The sequence below is a fragment of the Cryptomeria japonica genome, chromosome 3 (genome assembly GCF_030272615.1).
Source record: "Cryptomeria japonica chromosome 3, Sugi_1.0, whole genome shotgun sequence".
Taxonomy (NCBI): Eukaryota; Viridiplantae; Streptophyta; class Pinopsida; order Cupressales; family Cupressaceae; genus Cryptomeria; species Cryptomeria japonica.
Genome location: NC_081407.1, coordinates 527311797 through 527331364, shown reverse-complemented (window position 1 = coordinate 527331364; position 19568 = coordinate 527311797). Strand labels below are relative to the sequence as shown.

The window sequence follows — 19568 nt, the reverse complement described above, 5'->3', positions numbered from 1 at the left end:
ACCATTTTATGATAAGGATTGATGTTTCGATGACTGACAGAGACCAGTTTGGACACGGATAGAGTTTATCACTGAATTGTTTGATATTGTTTCATTTGTTTTCTCCAGTTTTAGTATTTAAGTTTTAGTTTTAGGGATGAAAACATAGAAAACACGCAAGATATATAATAATTCAATCACAACACGCTAACCCTATGGAAGTTGGCTTAGAGAAAAAAACCTTTGCTTGCTGACTTAGGTACACACCCAATAGCTAATCAGAATACGGCCGCTGATTCTGACGCAATGGATTCTCAACGCCGTATTAGTTGACTCCAAACGCTAATGGGGGCACGATATGGCAAGTGTCTTGGGAGAGTTACTATCTCTCTTGCACAAAGATTATCAACCTTTCGGATGTGAATCGGGTAGCTTCTATTTTATAGTTCTTAGTCAAGAATTCCGTTTGAAATTACCCCTTGAAGTCATGCAAGCATGATTGAGGCCTATAGTCCAACAAGGTACCGAAACAAGATGTAGTCACGTAAATGTGATTGAGACCGCGAGGCCCTACAAAATGCTCGATATGAGAGATCTCAAAGAGAAAACTCAAATAATCCCATCCTCTGAGACTTTAATCACCAGAGGCCTATTTATTATAGTGAGTTGGAATGCTTAGGTCCAGCTGTATTCACTTGGGTCGTTCTCATAGGGTGATTACTTTTTGCCACTGTGACAGGCCTCTAAAGGTACACAAATCTCAAAACTTAGAAAAAAGCTTCAAGGGTCTAGATTTCTGATTGTCTATAAAAGACAAGAGCATACTCTCCTACCTCTTAGAGTTTTCTGAAAACACGAAAGACAGATTTGTTCTTTAACTAGATAGCAATTTAAGTGCCTAAGAAAATACTAAATGAATACACAATGTTTAGTTGATTCTCCTTAGGCAACCTACAAAACCAATATGTCAGCAGTCATTTTCTTCTTGATTCTTTGGCAGGCGTATGTTTGATTGATAGATTCTTTGACAAGCGTCCTGAAAACATTAAAATCCCAAAATTAGTTTCCAAAATAACATAAAAAATAATTATCAAAAGAAAATTCTAGCATGCAAACTATAACTTAAACTAATCTAACAAGAATTTCCATTTTTTATGACTATCCTAGTTATGACAGTTTTGATAGTACTTCACTCTGTCATTTATAACGTTTGAACCCAAGATAATTTGGAAAATCGCTTCAGTGGAAATGTGGGAAACTTGGTTTTACAAAATATATTAAAATTTGGGTTAGATCCAACGGCTCAATAAAAAGTTATACTATCCGAACCGAGACCATTTTTGACTGTCACAGAAAAATAAGTAAAATGACAGTCCTGCACTCTGTCAATCATAACTTTCAAACCCAAAATCTTTAGGACAATCCCTTCGGTGAACCGGTAGAAAACTTGATTTTAAACAACATATAAAAAATTGGTTGAGATCCAATGGTTAAATAAAACGTTATGCTCTCCAAACCGAGACCATTTTTGACTATCATAGAAGAATGAGTAAAATGACAGTCCTGCACTCTGTCAATCATAACTTTCAAACCCAAAATCTTTAGGAAAATCCCTTCGGTGAACCTGTAGACAACTTGATTTTAAACAACATATCAAAAATTGGTTGAGATCTAACGGTTCAATAAACCGTTATGCTCTCCAAACCGAGACCATTTTTGACTGTCATAGAAGAACAATAAAAAAGAAAGATTTTTATTTGCAAATTTAACACATGTTTATTAGTTATAAAAACCAAACATTAAATTTGTTCAAGAAACATTAGAAATCTTGTAGTTGTGGGTTCGAGCCTCACGGTGGGCGCCAGAAATGTGTGTGTGAAAAGTGAACCTGTATCTGTAAGCACAACACTTCAATCAAGTCATTACATGCATGGTTAATCAGATATAATCAATGAATAATAAACCATAACAAATCGACCTATTGCCTTCTAAAAGATGCGAGTATAAGATTGCTCTCAGATTATAAGCAATACCAGTGACTAGACAACATCAAGACGAAGGATTTTATCTATATGAACCTGATGAATGCTAGATGGATGCAATATTAATCTAACAATATTTTTGCAATATTAAACTAAATGATTTAATCAATATGAAACAATTAATATGCAATATCTCAATGAAATCCTAGAGCAAAAACAGTATAATAACAATATATTCTCCAGCCTCTCTTTGAATGAGAGATGAGCCTGAATTTATAGAAAATTCAAAAAGAAATCAACGGTTGAGATCAAATGATGATGAGCGGTCAAGATTTTCCAAGAGGAAGCACAATCCAGGTGAATTGACGTGATTGGATGCTTTTCTCAGTTTTAAAGGAAATCGAACTAAAATTAAGATTAAATCAAGAAAAAACTAATTTAAAGGAAATTGAACTAAAATTAAGATAAAATCAGGAAAAAACTGATTTATTATCTATTTCATTCAATTTTAATATTTAATTGTTTTAATTGCTTTCTTTGAGATTATTTATCAATTTTTAATTTGTTTTTTGAAGATTATCTCCAATTGGTTTATTTTCTCAAATTTTAATTCTTTTTTGTCAATTAATTCTTTTTTTTGATTTATTTCCATTTTTGAATATTTGTGCTCATAATTGATTTATTTAATTGAATTAATTCCTCTTTCTTGATTTGTTTCGTTTTTTGAAGATTTATGGCAATTTGATTTATTTAATTAAATATGCTAGGATATTTAATTAAAATAAATAAGATAATTGTTTAAAATGATTTACTTGGAATGATTAATTAATTAAATAAATATTTAATTAATCTTGGGTGATTGATTTTGCCATGTGACATTTGATGATTAAATAATTAATTGTGTGCTCAATATTGATTTAATTGCCTTTGGTTAGGACCTTGGTGATGTTGTCGAGATTAGGGGCTCATGGTTTAGATGACCATTTTTAGGGTATTACAACAGCTAGGTATTATCTTGCAAGTACGAAACTGAGACTTAGCGAGGAAGCCAACTTCGAAGCTCAGATTTTCAGTAGCCAAACCGGCAGCATAACGATGCAATTTTCAAAGATGATGCAAATGGAAGCTTGTTGTGACGTATTCACACATCGCCCCATTGCAAATGGGGACCCCTACTTTTTTCGTTTTGTGGGGTTTTGCTTTTTGGGTTTTTGGTGGTTTGTCTGTTAGCCTTTGCTTTTTGAGTGTCGCCAAGGGGATGACTGGATAGCACGCTTTGCCTAAGTCGGGGAGTGGTTGAGCAATTTGGCTAAGTCTGGAATGTCCTGATCCTGAAATTTGACCAAGTCTGGAAAACTGAAGAATCCTCCGAAAACTAGATTTTGCAATATAACTCTTGGAGGTCCGAAACCACTCTCAAACATCCTGGAAGTATATATGGAATATAACTTAAAGTATATCACTTATACTTAAATGTTATATTCCATAAAATGATCCTGACGGAGAGTCCAAAATGTCAAATTTTGCTCGTGACCCTTCCAAAGGGTCCAAAGCGAATTTCGCTCCTGACCCTTCCAAAGGGTCTAGAGCGAAATTCTCCATAAGACATTCTACTTTGACCAAAACCTAAAACTAACGCATTCCTAGGCTTGAATGAAGGCCAAAGCACTTGTTTGAATGAAGAAATGCGGAAAAATGAAGTCAGGATCATGGCCTAAGGTGAATTTCGCTCCTGACCCTTCCAAAGGGTCCAGAGCGAAATTCATATTTCCTTTATTTTTCTCCTTAGCTTGACCAAGTTTGTAGACTTTTGAGGCATAATTAAGAAGGTTTGATGCAACTTTGCCTTGGAGAGGAGATTTTAGACCTTGGGATGATGGATTCTAGCCTCGGAGAGGAATTTCGCTCCTGACCCTTCCAAAGGGTCCAGAGCGAAAATCCTTATAACCCTTATTTTCCTTCCTTGTTTTGGATGGGCATTGGTTTATTAGGCATTGTGTGTGAGTCTTGATGTGTTCTTGCCTTGAGAAGTGTTTTGAAAAGTGAGGATCTTGTCCAAAAATAGGAATTTCGCTCCTGACCCTTCCAAAGGGTCCAGAGCGAAATTCTTCATAAGCCACATTTGCTCCCTTGTTTTAGATACCAACCTTGTTCCATGGGCGAATTTGGGAAGGAAAGAACATGATCTAGCCTTTGAGAGTATTTAGAAGTTGTGAAAATGAAGGATTCTAGCCAGGAAAGGAAATTTCGCTTCTGACCCTTCCAAAGGGTCCAGAGCAAAATTCATCATAAACCTTGTTTGTTGCCTTGAATGGGTTAGAAACCTTGTTCCTAATGTGGAGAATGATCTAATTTTGCCTTGTGAGGTGGTTTGAAGCTTGAAAAATGAGCAATCTAGCCTGGAATGAGATTTTCGCTCCTGACCCTTCCAAAGGGTCCAGAGCGAAAATCTTCTTAAAGCTCATTTCCTTTTGAGTTTGGCTAAGTTTTGATTTGCAGGGTATCTTGGAAGGAAGGTTAGACATCCTTGTTGCCTTTGAAGGTTTGAAAGCATATGAAAATGAAGGATTTTGGACCAAAAGGGAAATTTCACTCCTGACCCTTCCAAAGGGTCCAGAGCGAAATTCCAAAAGCTCTTATTTTTGCAATGAAGAAGGTCAAGTTTTTGATTTGTTATGACATGGATGGAAGTGAAATAACTTGTCTTTGCCTCTTAAGGTCGTTTTGAAAGGGAGAAATGAAGAATCTAGCCCTAGTAAAGATTTTCGCTCCTGACCCTTCCAAAGGGTCCAGAGCGAAAATCAACCTAAGACTCATTTCTTGCCTTATTTGACCAAATTTTGATTTGCAAGGCATTTTGAAGGGAAGAGTAGACATGTTTGGACATTGGAAATCTTTGAAAGCTTTGAAAAAATGAAGGATTCTAGCCAAGAAGGTGAACTTCGCTCCTGACCCTTCCAAAGGGTCCAGAGCGAAATTCCTTATAAGCCTACTTTTTAACCTTTCTTGGACATGAAACCTTGTTCCTAGGGCAATGAAGGATGAGATTCTACCTTGCAAAGAAGTTTCAAGTTGAAAAAATGATGATTTTTGGTCAAGAATGAAAATTTTGCTCCTGACCCTTCCAAAGGGTCCAGAGCGAATTTTCTCAAAACCTCTTTTGCTATCAAGTTTTTGCTAGGTCAAGTGTGGGATAAGGTAAAATCAAGAGGAAGTTGCCCCTAAGAGTGACTTTGAGTTGCTAGAAACCATGAAAGATGAAGGAATTGAGCCTAGAAATGATTTTCGCTACTGACCCTTCCAAAGGATCCAGAGCGAAAATCCTAAAAACCATCTTTTCTTCCAAAATTTGAGCAAAGTCAAACCTGAACAAGGGTGAGAGAAGTCATTTGGATTGCCTTAGAGTGAATTTTGGTCGCCAAGAATGCAAATTTTGAAGCCAAATGAGAATTTCGCTCCTGACCCTTCCAAAGGATCCAGAGTGAAATTCTTAAGATCACCCTTTTTCCTTGCAAATCAAGTCAAGATTTTGATTTTTATGACCTGGAGAGGAGTGAGGCAAGGTGTTCTAAGTCTTGGAGGTGATTTGAAGTTGAAAGGATGGTGGAATAGCCCTAAAACAAGATTTTCGCTCCTGACCCTTCGAAAGGGTCCAGAGCGAAAATCCTAAAATCAACCTATTCCTTTCAAATTTATGCTAAGCTATGCCTATACCAAGGTAAAAGATGCCCTTGTGATTGCCCTTAAGTCGATGGTTGTCTCCAGAAGTGATGATTTTAGGCCAGAAGAGGAAATTCGCTCCTGACCCTTCGAAAGGGTCCAGGGCGAAAATCCTTCAATCACCTATTTTGCCTTGCAAAATCAAGATAAACTTGGGTTGGATGAGAGAAGAAAAGTGTTTCCTTGCCTTGTGAGGTGGATTGAAGTTGAAATGATGAAAAAATGAGCTACAAACAAGAAATTTGCTCCTGACCCTTCCAAAGGGTCCAAAGCGAAAAACACTAAAACCATCTTTTTCTCCAAATTTTGTGCTAAGTCAGGCCTGGACTAGGGTGAGAAAAGCTATTTGGAATGCCTTGGAAAGATGTTTGATCTTCAAAAATGTGAATTTTGAGCTAAAGTTGGAATTTCACTCCTGACCCTTCCAAAGGGTCCAGGGCAAAATTCTTATAGGGTTTGTTCCTGGAGAAAATCTTGGGCAAAGTTTCATGTTAATATCTTTTTGTTGATGATTTAAGTTGAAAATGCTATGTTGAAATGAATTTATCATGTGTCCTTAATCATCTTTTGGTTTGTTTTGGCAGATGAAAGAAGACCAGGCCAAGACAAGGACGACCTTCTCCAGCCTAGCATCAACAAGGATGACCTTCTCCAGCCCAGCCTCATCAAGGACGACCTCTTCCAGTCCAACATTTGAAGGAAAGACAAGGTGGCATCCCAGTCATCACTCCTCCAGTCGGGTTGGTCCACCTCAGCGTGTCCAGATTCAATGTACCTGACTCATGGGAGATGGCACAAACTTTGATGTACCTACCCTGGTTCTCCATTGGTTGAATATTCCAGAGAAGACATGTGTCCAAATAATGCAATTATTTCATTGGCCAGAATTGAGTTTGTTGTAACAAACCCTAATTAGGGTTTTCATTGTAAAATCTTGGCCATTGATCTCAAATTGATCGGAGCCATTGAATTGTATTGAGGGCGCTATATAAGCCCTGGCTCCTCATTTGTAAAGGCTAATAGTTAGTCATTAATAGCTAGAAGGTTAATAGTTAGTTCATAGAGGTTAGAATAGCTAATGATTAATAGCAAATAGAATAGCAGTTAGAGTAGAATAGAAAGAGAAGGCAAAGATTGTTGCCAAGATGTTGTTGTAAAAGACTTGTAAACTTCATTGAAGAAATGGTGAAATCTATGGGTCGATTCAACAATTTGCATGGTCTCTATACTTCTCAGATTTGATTTCATGTTATTAGATGAGTGGAAGAAATGTGTTTGATTGATGGTGAAATTTGTATATCCATACTACTAGCAGTTTGTTGATTGTAGACTTGCCTTGTGTAGTCAACTGGAATCATTTAGCTTAAACTTAACTTCAATTGTCGCTTCTTCATTGATATGCATCAGCCCGATGGTGTCTATGCCTGTAGCGATGATCTAAACATCATAAAGCTTTCCTTCGAAGATCGCACTAACCTTGTGGAGATGGTCCTGGGATGTCAAGACAAGACTTAGTTAGAATTTCATCAAAGGTCATTCATTGCTCCTACATTCTTAGTATCAGAATTAGATCCTTCCCTCGCCCTCATCCTTTTTCCTTTTTTTTCAAAATCTAGGCCAGTGAAATCTTGTGATTTCAGCAAATCAGACGTTCAGGTCATTGAGTGTAAGTTCCCTTTGATTCTAGCAAAATCACATCATACCACAAAGAGCTTATCCACGAGTAGAGATCCTACATAACAGGAACCTTGAAGCTTCTCCAATTGATCCTTCTGCGATATCTTCAGCATTCGGGAGCTTTATTCAAGAGAGGATAAGGTACCTTTAGGTATTTTATTCTGTGTTTGGTCGTGTACAAAATACACATCAACAAAGCCCAAGTCTCATATTTATAACTTCACTCCTCAAATCCAAATGCAATTCCTCCAAATTCAATGCCTTGCATTTGCATTTCATTCCACTACATGTGGACCCCCAAAAGTGGTGTTATTTCCCATAAGTCAAATCCCACGCCCAAGGCATGGACCCACGATATACTTTGGCCAATATTTAGAGATAAGTCACAAAATAATATTTCTTTCAAATAATTCGACATCTCCTTAATAAACATGAAGCTCGCCAAATACTTAGGAAAAATATGGACATTAATCCCAAATATAATAAATCAGTAGCAAAATCAGATTAATTAAATATTAAACCTTAGGATAAGGAAAATAATATTTAATTATGTCGCCAATGACTCCCGTACTGATTATTATTACAACCAGGATGAAACTGAGCCCAGACGACCACAAAACTGCTGCAGAATCAGAACCCTATCTACTACCAAAAATAGAATTGTGCCCCACAACCACTTACTAAAAATAGTAAGTCAAGAACTAATGCTCAGAAAAACATGATCATCGCGTCCAGAGGCAAAACATGGAGAGCTCAGTAACACCAAAATGGCCATTCCCTGCCTTACTAAAAATAGTAAGTCCTCGTTTCATCAATGCTGGACCCTCATTCTTCATTCCACCTAGCCTACGGGTCTCAGGAATAGGCTAATGGACCACTGGAAGGTCATCAGTGAGAAGGGGACATCATAGTCCGCCCTCCCCAAAATAGCCTGTCCTCAAGCAACTGTAAGGCTGGATGCAATAAAATCTCCTCATTTTCCCCCGTAGCATCCTCTTCTGGTAGATTCTTCCATTTGACCAAGTACTCCCGGGTCACTCTTCTCCTCAAAGATTGTTCCTTGAATTCAAGGATAGCTTCCGGAACCAAAACCAACTCTCCCTCCTCATCAAGCGGAGGTAACTCAACTGAAGCAACAACATTATGTCCCAGAGCCTTCCTAAGGCGAGACACATGAAATACATTATGGATCTTGCTGCTTGCTGGTAATTCCAACTCATAAGCCACTTCTCCGACCCTTCTGCTGACTCTGAAAGGCCCATAGAATCGAGGCTTCAATTTCTCAACCCCACTCTTCTTGAGAGTAGACTGTCTGTAGGGCTGGACCCTCAAATAAACCATGTTGCCCACCTCAAAGGTGTGCTCAATTCGCTGCTGATCAGCATATAACTTCTGCTGATTCTGTGCATGCTGGAGATTGTCCCTCAAAATCCTCAGAATATCTTGACTTTGCTGCATCATATCCTTTGCCTGAGGGGTTCTTCTATCACCAAATACCAAGTCTACGAAGCTAGGAGCTTCATAACCATATAGTGCCATGAATGGTGACATCCGAATGGACATGTGATAGGAGGAATTGTAACAATATTCCCCTAGGTGAAGCCATCTTACCCATGTATTCTGCTGCTCCGAGACATAGTTTCTAAGGTAACCTTCCAACCACTTATTCAATATCTCGGTCTGCCCACCAGTTTGAGGGTGATAATTGGTGCTTGGAGTGAGCACAGTAACACACAATTTGAAAATCTCCTGCCAAAAAGCACTTAGGAACTTGCTGTCCCTATCACTCACAATGTTCTTCGGTAACCCATGTAATCTGAACACTTCTCGGAAGAACACTTCAGCAACTTGTGCTGCTGTAAAAGAGCTGGTGATGGCGAAAAAATGAGCAAACTTTGTAAGTCTATCCACCACCACATAGATACTATCCTTCCCTTGAGCCCGAGGCAGCCCCGTGATGAAATCCATGAAAATACTCTCCCATTTTTGACTGGGAATAGGCAAGGGTTGTAACAAACCAGCAGGTAGAGTGTGCTCATCTTTGTTCCTCTGACATGTATGACACTCTTTAATGTACTTCAAAACATCACTTTTAAGTCCTTTTCAAGAGAATCTCTCTCGGATCTGCCTGTATGTTTTGAAATAACCTTGGTGACCAGCAAGGGGGATGTCATGGAAAGTCTTCAAAATCTTCTCTTTTAACTTAGATTCAGGTACTATGAAAATTCTTCCCTTGTACAGTATCAATCCCTCAACCAATTTGTACCTTTCATCATGAAAAGTACCTTCTATAAGGCTGGTTGCAAACTGATTTTTGGCATAATCAGCAAGCAATAACTCTCTCCAATCAACAGTAAGCTCGCAAAGTGAGCTTCAATGGGGTCTCCTGGATAAGGCATCTGCCACCACATTGTTTTTACCCTTAACATACTCAATATCGAAGTTGTAAGCCTGTAGCTTACCCATTTTTGCTGTCTCTCATTCAGATCCTTCTGATGCACGAAGTGTTTAAGACTATTGTTATCAGTCTTAACAATGAATTTACTCCCCACCAGATACTGTCTGAACTTTGCAAGGGCATGCATTATGGCAAGCATTTCCTTGTCATAAATGGAATACAGTCGCTCAGGATCTCTCAACTTTCTGCTCTCAAAGACTATAGGATGCTTATCCTGCATGAGGACCGCACCAACACCTTCTCCAGATGCATCACACTGTAGCTCAAATGGCTTGGTGAAATCGGGCAATGCTAAAACAGGGTAGGAACTCATGATCCCTTTAAACTGCTCAAATGTTGTCTGTGCCTTTTCGGACCATTCAAAAGCTCCTTTCTTTGTGAGATGTGTGCAAATCAAATTCTGCAGCTGTAGCGCCATTTTCAGAATTACCTTGGGATGCGTGCATCACATTTGAGGCTTCCAAGTTGCAGGTTTGAGGTATTGGATTGGTCACCTATGTTATATTAGTCATTTGCATTTGATTTGGTGTGATTCCGGATAGCTTTGAGAAAGTTATGAGTTTTTTGGTGTTTCCGGTAGTGGCTGGACAATGTGTTTCTAGCTTGCAAAATTAGAACAGCAATAGTGTTTTTATGTTGTGTGATTTTGGAAGTATTTTGCTTGGGATCAACATTAAACATCTTCTCTAATCCTTTATCTCTATTTTGTAAGATTGTTTCAGTAGTGATCAATCATTCTTGCTGCAACTTATCTGTATTTCCCATTGCATAAGTGGAAGAGGCTGGCCATGCCGCCTATCTTTGTTTGTAATAACGTCCTCTTGCTGAATAAGCGGTGGGGTTGATAGTAATTTTCATTTTAGTCCTCTCGTTGCATAAGCGGTAGAGTGATTGCTCATTTCAGTTGTTTGTATTGTCCTTGGCTGGTTTACCACCAAGTGATTTTAGGATTTTCCATTACTCGCTGTATAAGCGGAAGGGGCTGGCTTGCCGCCCAGTATTGTAATCAGCATCTCAGATTTGCATCTAAGATCCCCTGTCACTGTATGCTCTCACCCTCCCAGTTTGGGCTCTCGGTGATCAGAAAGTGGAAGGGTTACTTTTTGTAGTGTTTTGGTTATCATTTTCTAACCCTAATGGGTGCTTGTGGTGCTTGTAATTGTTAAAATTAAAAAAAAAATTTGCTGGGGATATTACAAGAGGGGACACTTTGGTCAAAGGATTTGGGTATTGAGATGGGGAGACGGACAAATTGCAAAACTACACCACAACCTTTTCTTTTGACTTGGCAATTTTACGAGATTTTGTCGTAGAGATTGCTTTTTTAAGAAAGTTTAAATTCTTGATTGGTTGCAAACATATGAACTGATAGAAGCCACTGTTTGAACCAGAAAACCCTTTGCTATATTTTACCACTGACTGAAATAGATCTGGAAATTTTTTGGAAAGCTTGTTGCACTTTCTGGGTTACCCGATCCTTATCTTTATCTCCAATACTCCAATACCTTGGAGAATAATCCTCAAGGCTTTGATACTATATGAAACAGGTTCCACGAGATCTTAATTTCTTTCAAGGGAATTAGAGTAGGAGGTGAGAAGCATACAACTCCATTATTATTCTATGGTGGGGAGATCTTAGATGCTGTCCTCAAATGTATTGGTACACTGTTCAGCCTTAGAAGTGACACCTCTTCTTAATTATCTGATTTTCTTAATACCTCAAAAGTCTTAAAGCTGAATGTGCTTGCATTACAATTATCTCTGTGTCTTCAGATTTTGATTCTGAAAAACAAATACAAGACTTTCATTTTCCTATTTTTACTAGAGTGACTGTTAAGGTTCCTGGAGTTTTTGTCTGGCTCTGCTATCTTCTCTATGTTCAATGTTGTTCTGGGATTTACAGAAAACTTGTTTTGTACCATCACATGATTTTGTATTGTTCTTCAGCCTCCCAAGTGGTCCTCCTTAATGATCTGACTTCATTAGTGGCTTAAGGTTTTAAATTTAAATCTGCTCATATCATGATTACCTTTGTGTCTTAAGATTCTAATTCTGAAAAACAAGAAGACTTTTTTTTTCCTGTATTCATAGTGGCTTTGTTATGGTTCCTGGAGCTGTTGTTTGGCTCTGTTATCTTCTCTATAATAAAGTTTGTTCAGAGAATTACAGAAAACTTGCATTGTAGGGGTTCTGCTGCACTCCCAAGATCTTGTATTACTGCTGTCGATTTGTTTCTATGTATTAGTGACTCTTACTTGACATTCCATACATTTTTTGGAAGATTTGCTTCTCCCTTGATTAGCATTTGCCACATTTTGAAATGCTTTGTTTTTAATATTATTACTTTTGTATTATAAGTAGTACGCCATATGTAATCCAGAATTCAGTTTTTTGCAGGTTTTCTATGTATAGCATTAACTGAATTTCTCAGGCTTACCTCCTTTGTCTCTTTGAATTCATGCAATTAGCAGTGATCATTTATGCCTTTTTTATTCTTGTATTGGTCTTTGGAGAAATGAAGGGAAAGATCAAAAATATTTGTGGCAATTGTATTTCACTACTTACCTTTGTTCCTCAGGAATGAACCTGCTCCCTCACTTGTGCGTGCTCCCAAGAAATTTAAAAAGAAATATATCAAGAAGACACCTGTTGACAGATGCATTGAGAGGATGCCAGTGAAACTGCCGAAGATAGGTAGTGTTTGCATCAAGGCAGCAGCAAGAAGTGTGCCTTTAGCAACATTGAAAAATTCAAACTCTGTATGGGACAGAACATTATTTGCAGGTGGTGACAGTTTAGTTCATAAGCCCAGTTATGATCAAGATGTTGAAGTGATCCAAAGTCAAGGCTCTACCTTTGGATTTGGGCCATGTAAAATTGACAAATATAAGAGAATTAGTAACAATGAAGAGGCATCTATTACTGTAGAGGTATCACACAAGAATTCTGCCAAGAATTCTGCAGTTAAGGACGAACGAAAACCAAAGGGTGTGCTTGTTAGATCTAAGGATAATCTTGTAAAGGGGGCAAAGTTGCTTGAAATTAATGATAGCATGAATTCAACCAAGTCAGAGAAAAACATTTGTCGTAATGCAGATTCTCAGATACGAAAGTCTAACAAGGATGCAAGCGTAATGACAACTTCTAGCCAATATAAAATAACAGAGAAAGAAGATGTTGATTTAAGAGATGTAAATAGTTTAGGAAACAAGCTTCTGCCGTCAAAAATTGTAAGTTCCATATTTTGTTATATGGGATTCTGATTAACTTATTTTTACTTGCTACTCGTGGGTTTTGAGATGATCATTATTGTTGCAGCCTGTGGTTGGGGCATATTCTTGTAATTTGGGTATATGCTTTTTTGTAAATTCTCTTCAAAATTCTGTTAAATTGTTTGTTCACAAATTTTCTTCTTTTTCTTGTGAGTTTTTTTGGTTCTATTTTACTTTTGGAGTTCATTGTTCTGATTCTCTATTGATTGTTTCTCATCTCAAGGTTATAAAGAGGCAAGCTTGAGCTTCTTCTTACCTTGTTCTGTGTATGTCAGCATTTGCTGTATATTTAAATAGATGCATTAATGGGTCACAAAGATGTATAGTTTATTATGGCTGTCAGTTTTACTACCTTACCTTCATTTCTTTTGATTAGATATTAGTATTCCTGCATGAAATTACTTGTTTTATTACTGAAAGTCACTGGAAAAGGTCATTGGGCACATCTCAAATTATCTTTCAGTTGGATATATGTGAATGAAATCATTGAATTCACCTTTTCATGTGTATTTGTGAATGGATTGCATGTGATGTGAAAATGTCAATATGGTTCTAACTTCTTATCTTGTTTTCTGTGTGGGTGCTTCACGTTTAGTAAAAATATTTTAACATAATACAATATCGAAAATAAAATAGTTGACATCATACTTGAGATATGCTAGTTGCTCTATAAATCTAAGGTTTTTAAATATTATATGCAATGGCATCTTTCTAGAAAGTGGGCCTCAGTGTTACTTAGATTTTTTCTTGTCATATCAAACATAATAGGGTTGTAAGAAATTTACGTCTCGGACAACTTGTTTTGACTGTTGATCATATTATTATTATCCATCTTTTATACTCAGATTAACTTATAGGTTTGTGTAGGGAAGTTAAACTTAGATCTAGAATCTTGCAGTGCTTTTGCAGTTTCTCGTAGTTCCTTTTACTTTCTTAAAGTATTGTTTTTTATGTGGGTTTTTCTGCTATCTTCAATTTTGTGACCATTTTATATTGTTACCAGGCTCATGGCACGGGGACTACTAAACAAAGAAAGGTAAATGTAATTATGATTAACAAAAGTTTCTGTTCTTCAAATAGGTTCAACCCACTTGTTTCATACATTACATTTGCATTAGTTCTTTTGTTTCCATTCTTGAGTTGTTAGGCTGTATTGTTAGCTGTCAACCATCATTAAGGAATCTGATATTGCTTGTTTGAAGTTGAAACAGTTCAATTTTAGAGATGTAATGGTTTTAAATATAGTAAGGCAAACTGAAATAACAAATTTTATTTTTCAGTTATTTTACATTAGTTTTTCAACTTTCTGCTAATTTTTAGTCATTCTCTATCTTCTACGATTTCTTTTTATAGAATTCTTCAAATAAACAGGTAAGGATCTATTCTTCTTAGTTAGATTTGCATTATGTACAATCTCTTATATATGATGTTGAAAGTGTGGTTAAGGACTACCTTTATATAAAAAGTTATATCATAAACACTTAATCATGTATAGCGCATAACGAATTGCATAAACATGAATCCCATATTTGTACATTCCTATCGGAGAACTGTCACACCAAACTTTTTTGTGTTTCTGTTCAGATATCATTGAGGAAGTAATTCATGTTTCACTTCTTTTATATATATGGCACTTTTGCTTTGATCATTAGTAGTAGGTTATTTTTTACTGCTAGATAAATTTCCGCCCTTTAAGGTCTCTTCATTAATGTATGATCCAATAGTTTGAAATATTTGTGAATTTCTGTTTAAGGATGCTATTTCAGTCTACTTTTAAAAAAGCATTTCATGGTTTTTGCTGATGTGCTAAGCCAGTCTCCCTTATTTGGAAAACACAGCAGCATAAATTCTTGCTTTGGTGATTGTATTGTCCCCTTCCGAGTAGCCCAAGAGACTATTTAGCCTATCTTATTACTATAGGCTAAAGTCCGTTGTAAGGTGTAATGTCCCCATTTTTTAGGTTCTCTATGTAAAATTCCCTCTTATTTTTTTTCGGATTTCAAGCAGAACAACATTACAATGCACCCGTTAAAGTTAAGAAATATAATTCCAATGCCACTGAAAGGTAACCCTTCCACTTTCTGATCACCAAGAGCCCAATGTGGGAAGGTGAGAGCATATGGTGACAAGGGGTTCGTTAGCTTTCTAATCCGCTGGAAATTACAATGCAATTACAAAACTGGGCGGCAACCCAGCCCCTTCCACTTTTCAACGGAATGAAAAACACAAACTTGGCGGTAAACCAGCCAAGGCAACAAAGCATAATATAACCAAATCATTCTACTGCTTATGCAGCGGGAGGACTTTTAAATGAAACTATCACTCAACCGCATATCTCAGCGGGAGGACAATATCACTCAACCACTTGCTTAGTGGGAGGACAAAACTAAATTACAAACATACAGGCGGCTAAGCCATCCTCTTCCACTTGTTCAGTGGGAAATACAACATAGAATGAATTGGTCAGTACTACTGAAGCAATTCTTACAATGATAGAAATGTGAAAGGAGATAGAGTGAAGTACATATCTTATGAATTCACTAACACATTCTAACCAATAATACTACTTGCTGTTTTGAAATCAAATACAAGGAAAACGCAGAACCAGCCATCTCGAAACCCACTAAATTGCTTGTAACTCACTCAAAACCCCATAGAATCATGCCAAATCAGAAGCAAATGAAGCGTATGACATAAGCAAACAAAACAATACCTCGAAATTGCAATTGAAGAGTGCCAACAACAATGCACGCATCCCAATGCAATTCTGGAAAGGGCGTTTTTGCTGAATAGTTCAATTTGCAACTAAAAATTGGAGAGTTCTCCAAATGCCACACAAATATAGGAAAAATATAGTCTCTCCTGTACGCTTCCAACGAGCCCTCACCCAGAATGATGCATTTAACACATAGGCAGCTACGAGCAAAATGCACTTTCAGTCGGCACACACCAGAAAACTAGTAGCACACAAATCTTCACCAACACACCCAAAAATCACCAAAAATCTCACAACTATGCACCACAGCTAGGAGTGATGTCTCACACTCGAAACCGGAAGGAAGGATCTAGGAGGTATTCACCCTCGAAGAATGTCTGGAGTCATTCCGACAGCATAACGATATATTATCTCTGGATGCCCAAATGAGGAGCCCAACCTCTGTTTATATAGCTTTTCCAATCTGAAATTCAAATGAAACTGCCTCCCAATTTCGCCTCATTCCAATTGCATTTCATTTCATGGTGGACCCAAAGTGGCGCCCACTTTCCTAAGTCAAAATCACGCCAAGGAGAGGGGCCACGATTTTTGGCATTATAAACTTTTTTTTTTAAATATAAAGAATGAAGTCTCCTTTTAATCTCCAAATAAATCGCCCAGGCATGACTTAGGAAAAATATCATATTTTGCACAATTTCCCATAGCATCAATAAGTAATAAAATAATTAAATAATAACCTTAGGATAAGGAATAATATTTAATTAAATGGCTTATAGTTCCAGTACTGATTATTAATGGAATCCAGATGAGGTTGAGCAATGAGGATCACTGAATTGTGCTGGGATAGGACCAAATCCAGGATTGCCAAAAATAGATTGCCCCAAATTGCTACTTACTAAAACTAGTAAGTCATGAAATAATGCTCCAAAAATCGTTATCTTCGCAACTAGAGAAAGAGCTTGGCGAGCTTAGCAATTTTGTACCATCCTGACAGCCAAACCCTAACTTACTAAAAATAGTAAGTTCACATTCCACCCCTGACAAGTCTGGTCGGAACTCCAAGGAACATGGGAACCCTTAATTCACCTTTCCACATAGCCTACGGGTCTCTGGGATAGGCCAATGGACCACTGAATGCAATATCACAAGGAAGGGGACATTACAATCCGCCCTTCCCAAAATTGCTTGCCCTCAAGCAATCGCAAGCCAGGATGCTGTAAAACCTCATTCTCCCAAGTAGCATCCTCCATCGGTAAGTCCTTCCACTTAACCAAATACTCTCGAATGGTTCTCCTCCTCAACAATCATTCCCTAACATCAAGGATGGCCTCAAGAACTAGCACCAATTCTCCCTCTTCATCCAAAGGAGGCAAATCAGGAGAGACTATCACATTGTGCCCAAGCGCCTTTTTGAGGCGTGACACGTGGAAGACATTATGTACTCGGCTACTCGCTGGTAGCTCCAACTCGTAAGCCACAACTCCCACTCTCTTGATGACTCTGAATGGACCATAAAAACGTGGCTTGAGTTTTTCCGCTCCACTCTTCTTGAGAGTAGACTGCCTGAAGGGCTGAAGTCTTAGGTAGACCATATCATCAACCTCAAATGAGCGCTCAATACGCTGCTGATCAGTTTACAACTTCTGCCGATTCCTGTGCAATCTGGAGGTTGTCTTTCAATGCCTTCAGAATGTCCTGACACTGCTGAACCATATCCCTAGCCTGAGGTGCTCTACTATCTCCAAACACCAAATCAACAAAGCTAGGGGCCTCATAACCGTAAAGTGCCATGAAAGTAGACATCCTAATGGACATGTGATAAATGGAATTGTAGCACTATTCACCAAGATGTAGCCATCTTACCCAAGCCTTTTGCTGTTCTGAAATGTAGTTCCTCAAGTAACCCTCTAACCACTTATTTACTATCTTTGTTTGTCCATCTGTCTGGGGATGGTAACTCGTGCTTGGGGTTAGCACAGTACCACATAATCTGACAATCTCTTGCGAGAAGGAGCTTAGGAACTTGCTGTCCCTATCACTCACAATATTTTTGTTTGCCCTGTGGGGTGTGTTATTAATATTGCATATCAATAGTCAGATGATAACCATAGGATAGAATAGTAACCAAAAACTTAGAGCAATGCTTTCATTAATGCCAAAATGTCTAGTACATTAATCATTCTCTCCCTTCGTGTATCCAACAACAAGTACAAGAGCATATATAAGACACGGTCGAGGGTTGCGGTTACCACCCGTGGGGAACCGTCGTGCAACGGACAACTACCCTTGACAACACTAACATACTTAACCAATGTAGCTTAACAAGTAGTACAAGCCCATTTTACGACCAACATCATCCCCCCCCCAAGAAAAGTCGTCTCCGGACGACAAGGACAAAAATCCGGGACTAACACAACAAAATCACTGAGAAGAAGGCGCTGAGGGGGCGTCCCTGAAGGAAGGAGTTGCACCGCCGATGAAGAAGATGCAGGAACTGCTGACGCCAGTCGAGCCCGGAACTCATACACTTGTTGCGTCTTCGCTTGAAAACCCTTTTCTACTACCATCCGATGCTCAAGTGCGGATTTCACCATTATTGCTTCCGCAAGTTCTTTTTTTTCCTTGACATCACAGTCCTCCTGTGCCTAAACCAAACTTGTCTGCAAAACACGCTTGTCAGTCTTAGCCTCCACCAACTGCTACTCAAATGATACTATCTGCCTAGCCAATTTGTCCTCGATAGTCACCCGCGCTGCCCTCTTGGCATCCAACTCCTGGGTACGCTGAGCTAAGTCTCACGCTACTACTGCCTCCAACCTGGTGGTCAGCTCCTCCCGAGCCCTCTGTGCATCCACCAAGGCAACCTCACGTCCAACCGAGACATACTCCGAGTTCCTCAAAGCGTACCATTCACGCCTAGAAGTGGCCACAACCCTTTGGCACAAAGGCTAGGAGACGCCTCAAATCCTCCATTACACTCGCCAAAGGCTAATAACGGAACTGAATATGTAATGTCCCTTTCTCCGTAGTGATTAGTTTTGTTGGCCGTTAGCCTAGTTTGGAGGCCCGTAGGCTAGTCGGGGCAGAAATTAGGGTTTCCTATTTTCTAGGAGGATTCTTTGGTGTTTTCAGGGGGTATATGTGAGAGTATGATAGTTTGGATTCTGGATTCCTTCTGGGTTTTCAGAGAGCTTTAGGATGGTTCGACATGCATCTGCATCGAGTGACTTTTTCCAGACTTACTATTTTTAGTAAGTGCGACGATTGCTCAGAATGTGGTTAAAATCACTTTGGAAACACTTACTATTTTTAGCAGTATGCTATTTTTAGTAAGTACCATTTTTAGCAGTTCTATTTTTAGCAGGATGTCAGCAGGCCTATTTAGATGGCTCTTTCCGGCAAGTCGATTTGAGCAGTTGGTCTTCCAGCATTTTTTGGTGCTATTCTTGGCAAGGATTCTGCAGCTCAACTCAGTGGCTATTTCTAGCAGTATTATTTTGGCAGGATCTTGTATTCACTCAGATGACTATTTTTAGCAGTTCAGTTCAAAGCCCCAACTCAGTTCAGTTTTGGTGATTTCCAACGCTTCACTCTCCGACTCAATTTGGCAATAATCAATATTTGAGGAGAAGGTAATTTTAATATATTAATACCTTAGGCATGAGGTATTAATATTTAATTATTTTATGGATGGACGACTTAGGAAGGGAGAAAATATTAATTTTGTCCTAAGTCTTTTTGGGCGAATTATTTCACCTTCTTTT

General features: G+C 38.3%; 1 protein-coding gene across 1 annotated transcript in view; it reads left to right on the top strand.

Annotated features, from left to right (window-relative positions):
• Positions 1-19568, top strand: part of LOC131075073 (ubinuclein-1) — a 110701-nt gene that overhangs the window by 61986 nt on the left and 29147 nt on the right. Inside the window, exons 5-6 of the mRNA XM_059217539.1 lie at positions 12395-13046; positions 14092-14124. Of these exons, the coding sequence (XP_059073522.1) occupies positions 12395-13046; positions 14092-14124 (685 nt within the window). The remainder of the gene's footprint in view (positions 1-12394; positions 13047-14091; positions 14125-19568) is intronic.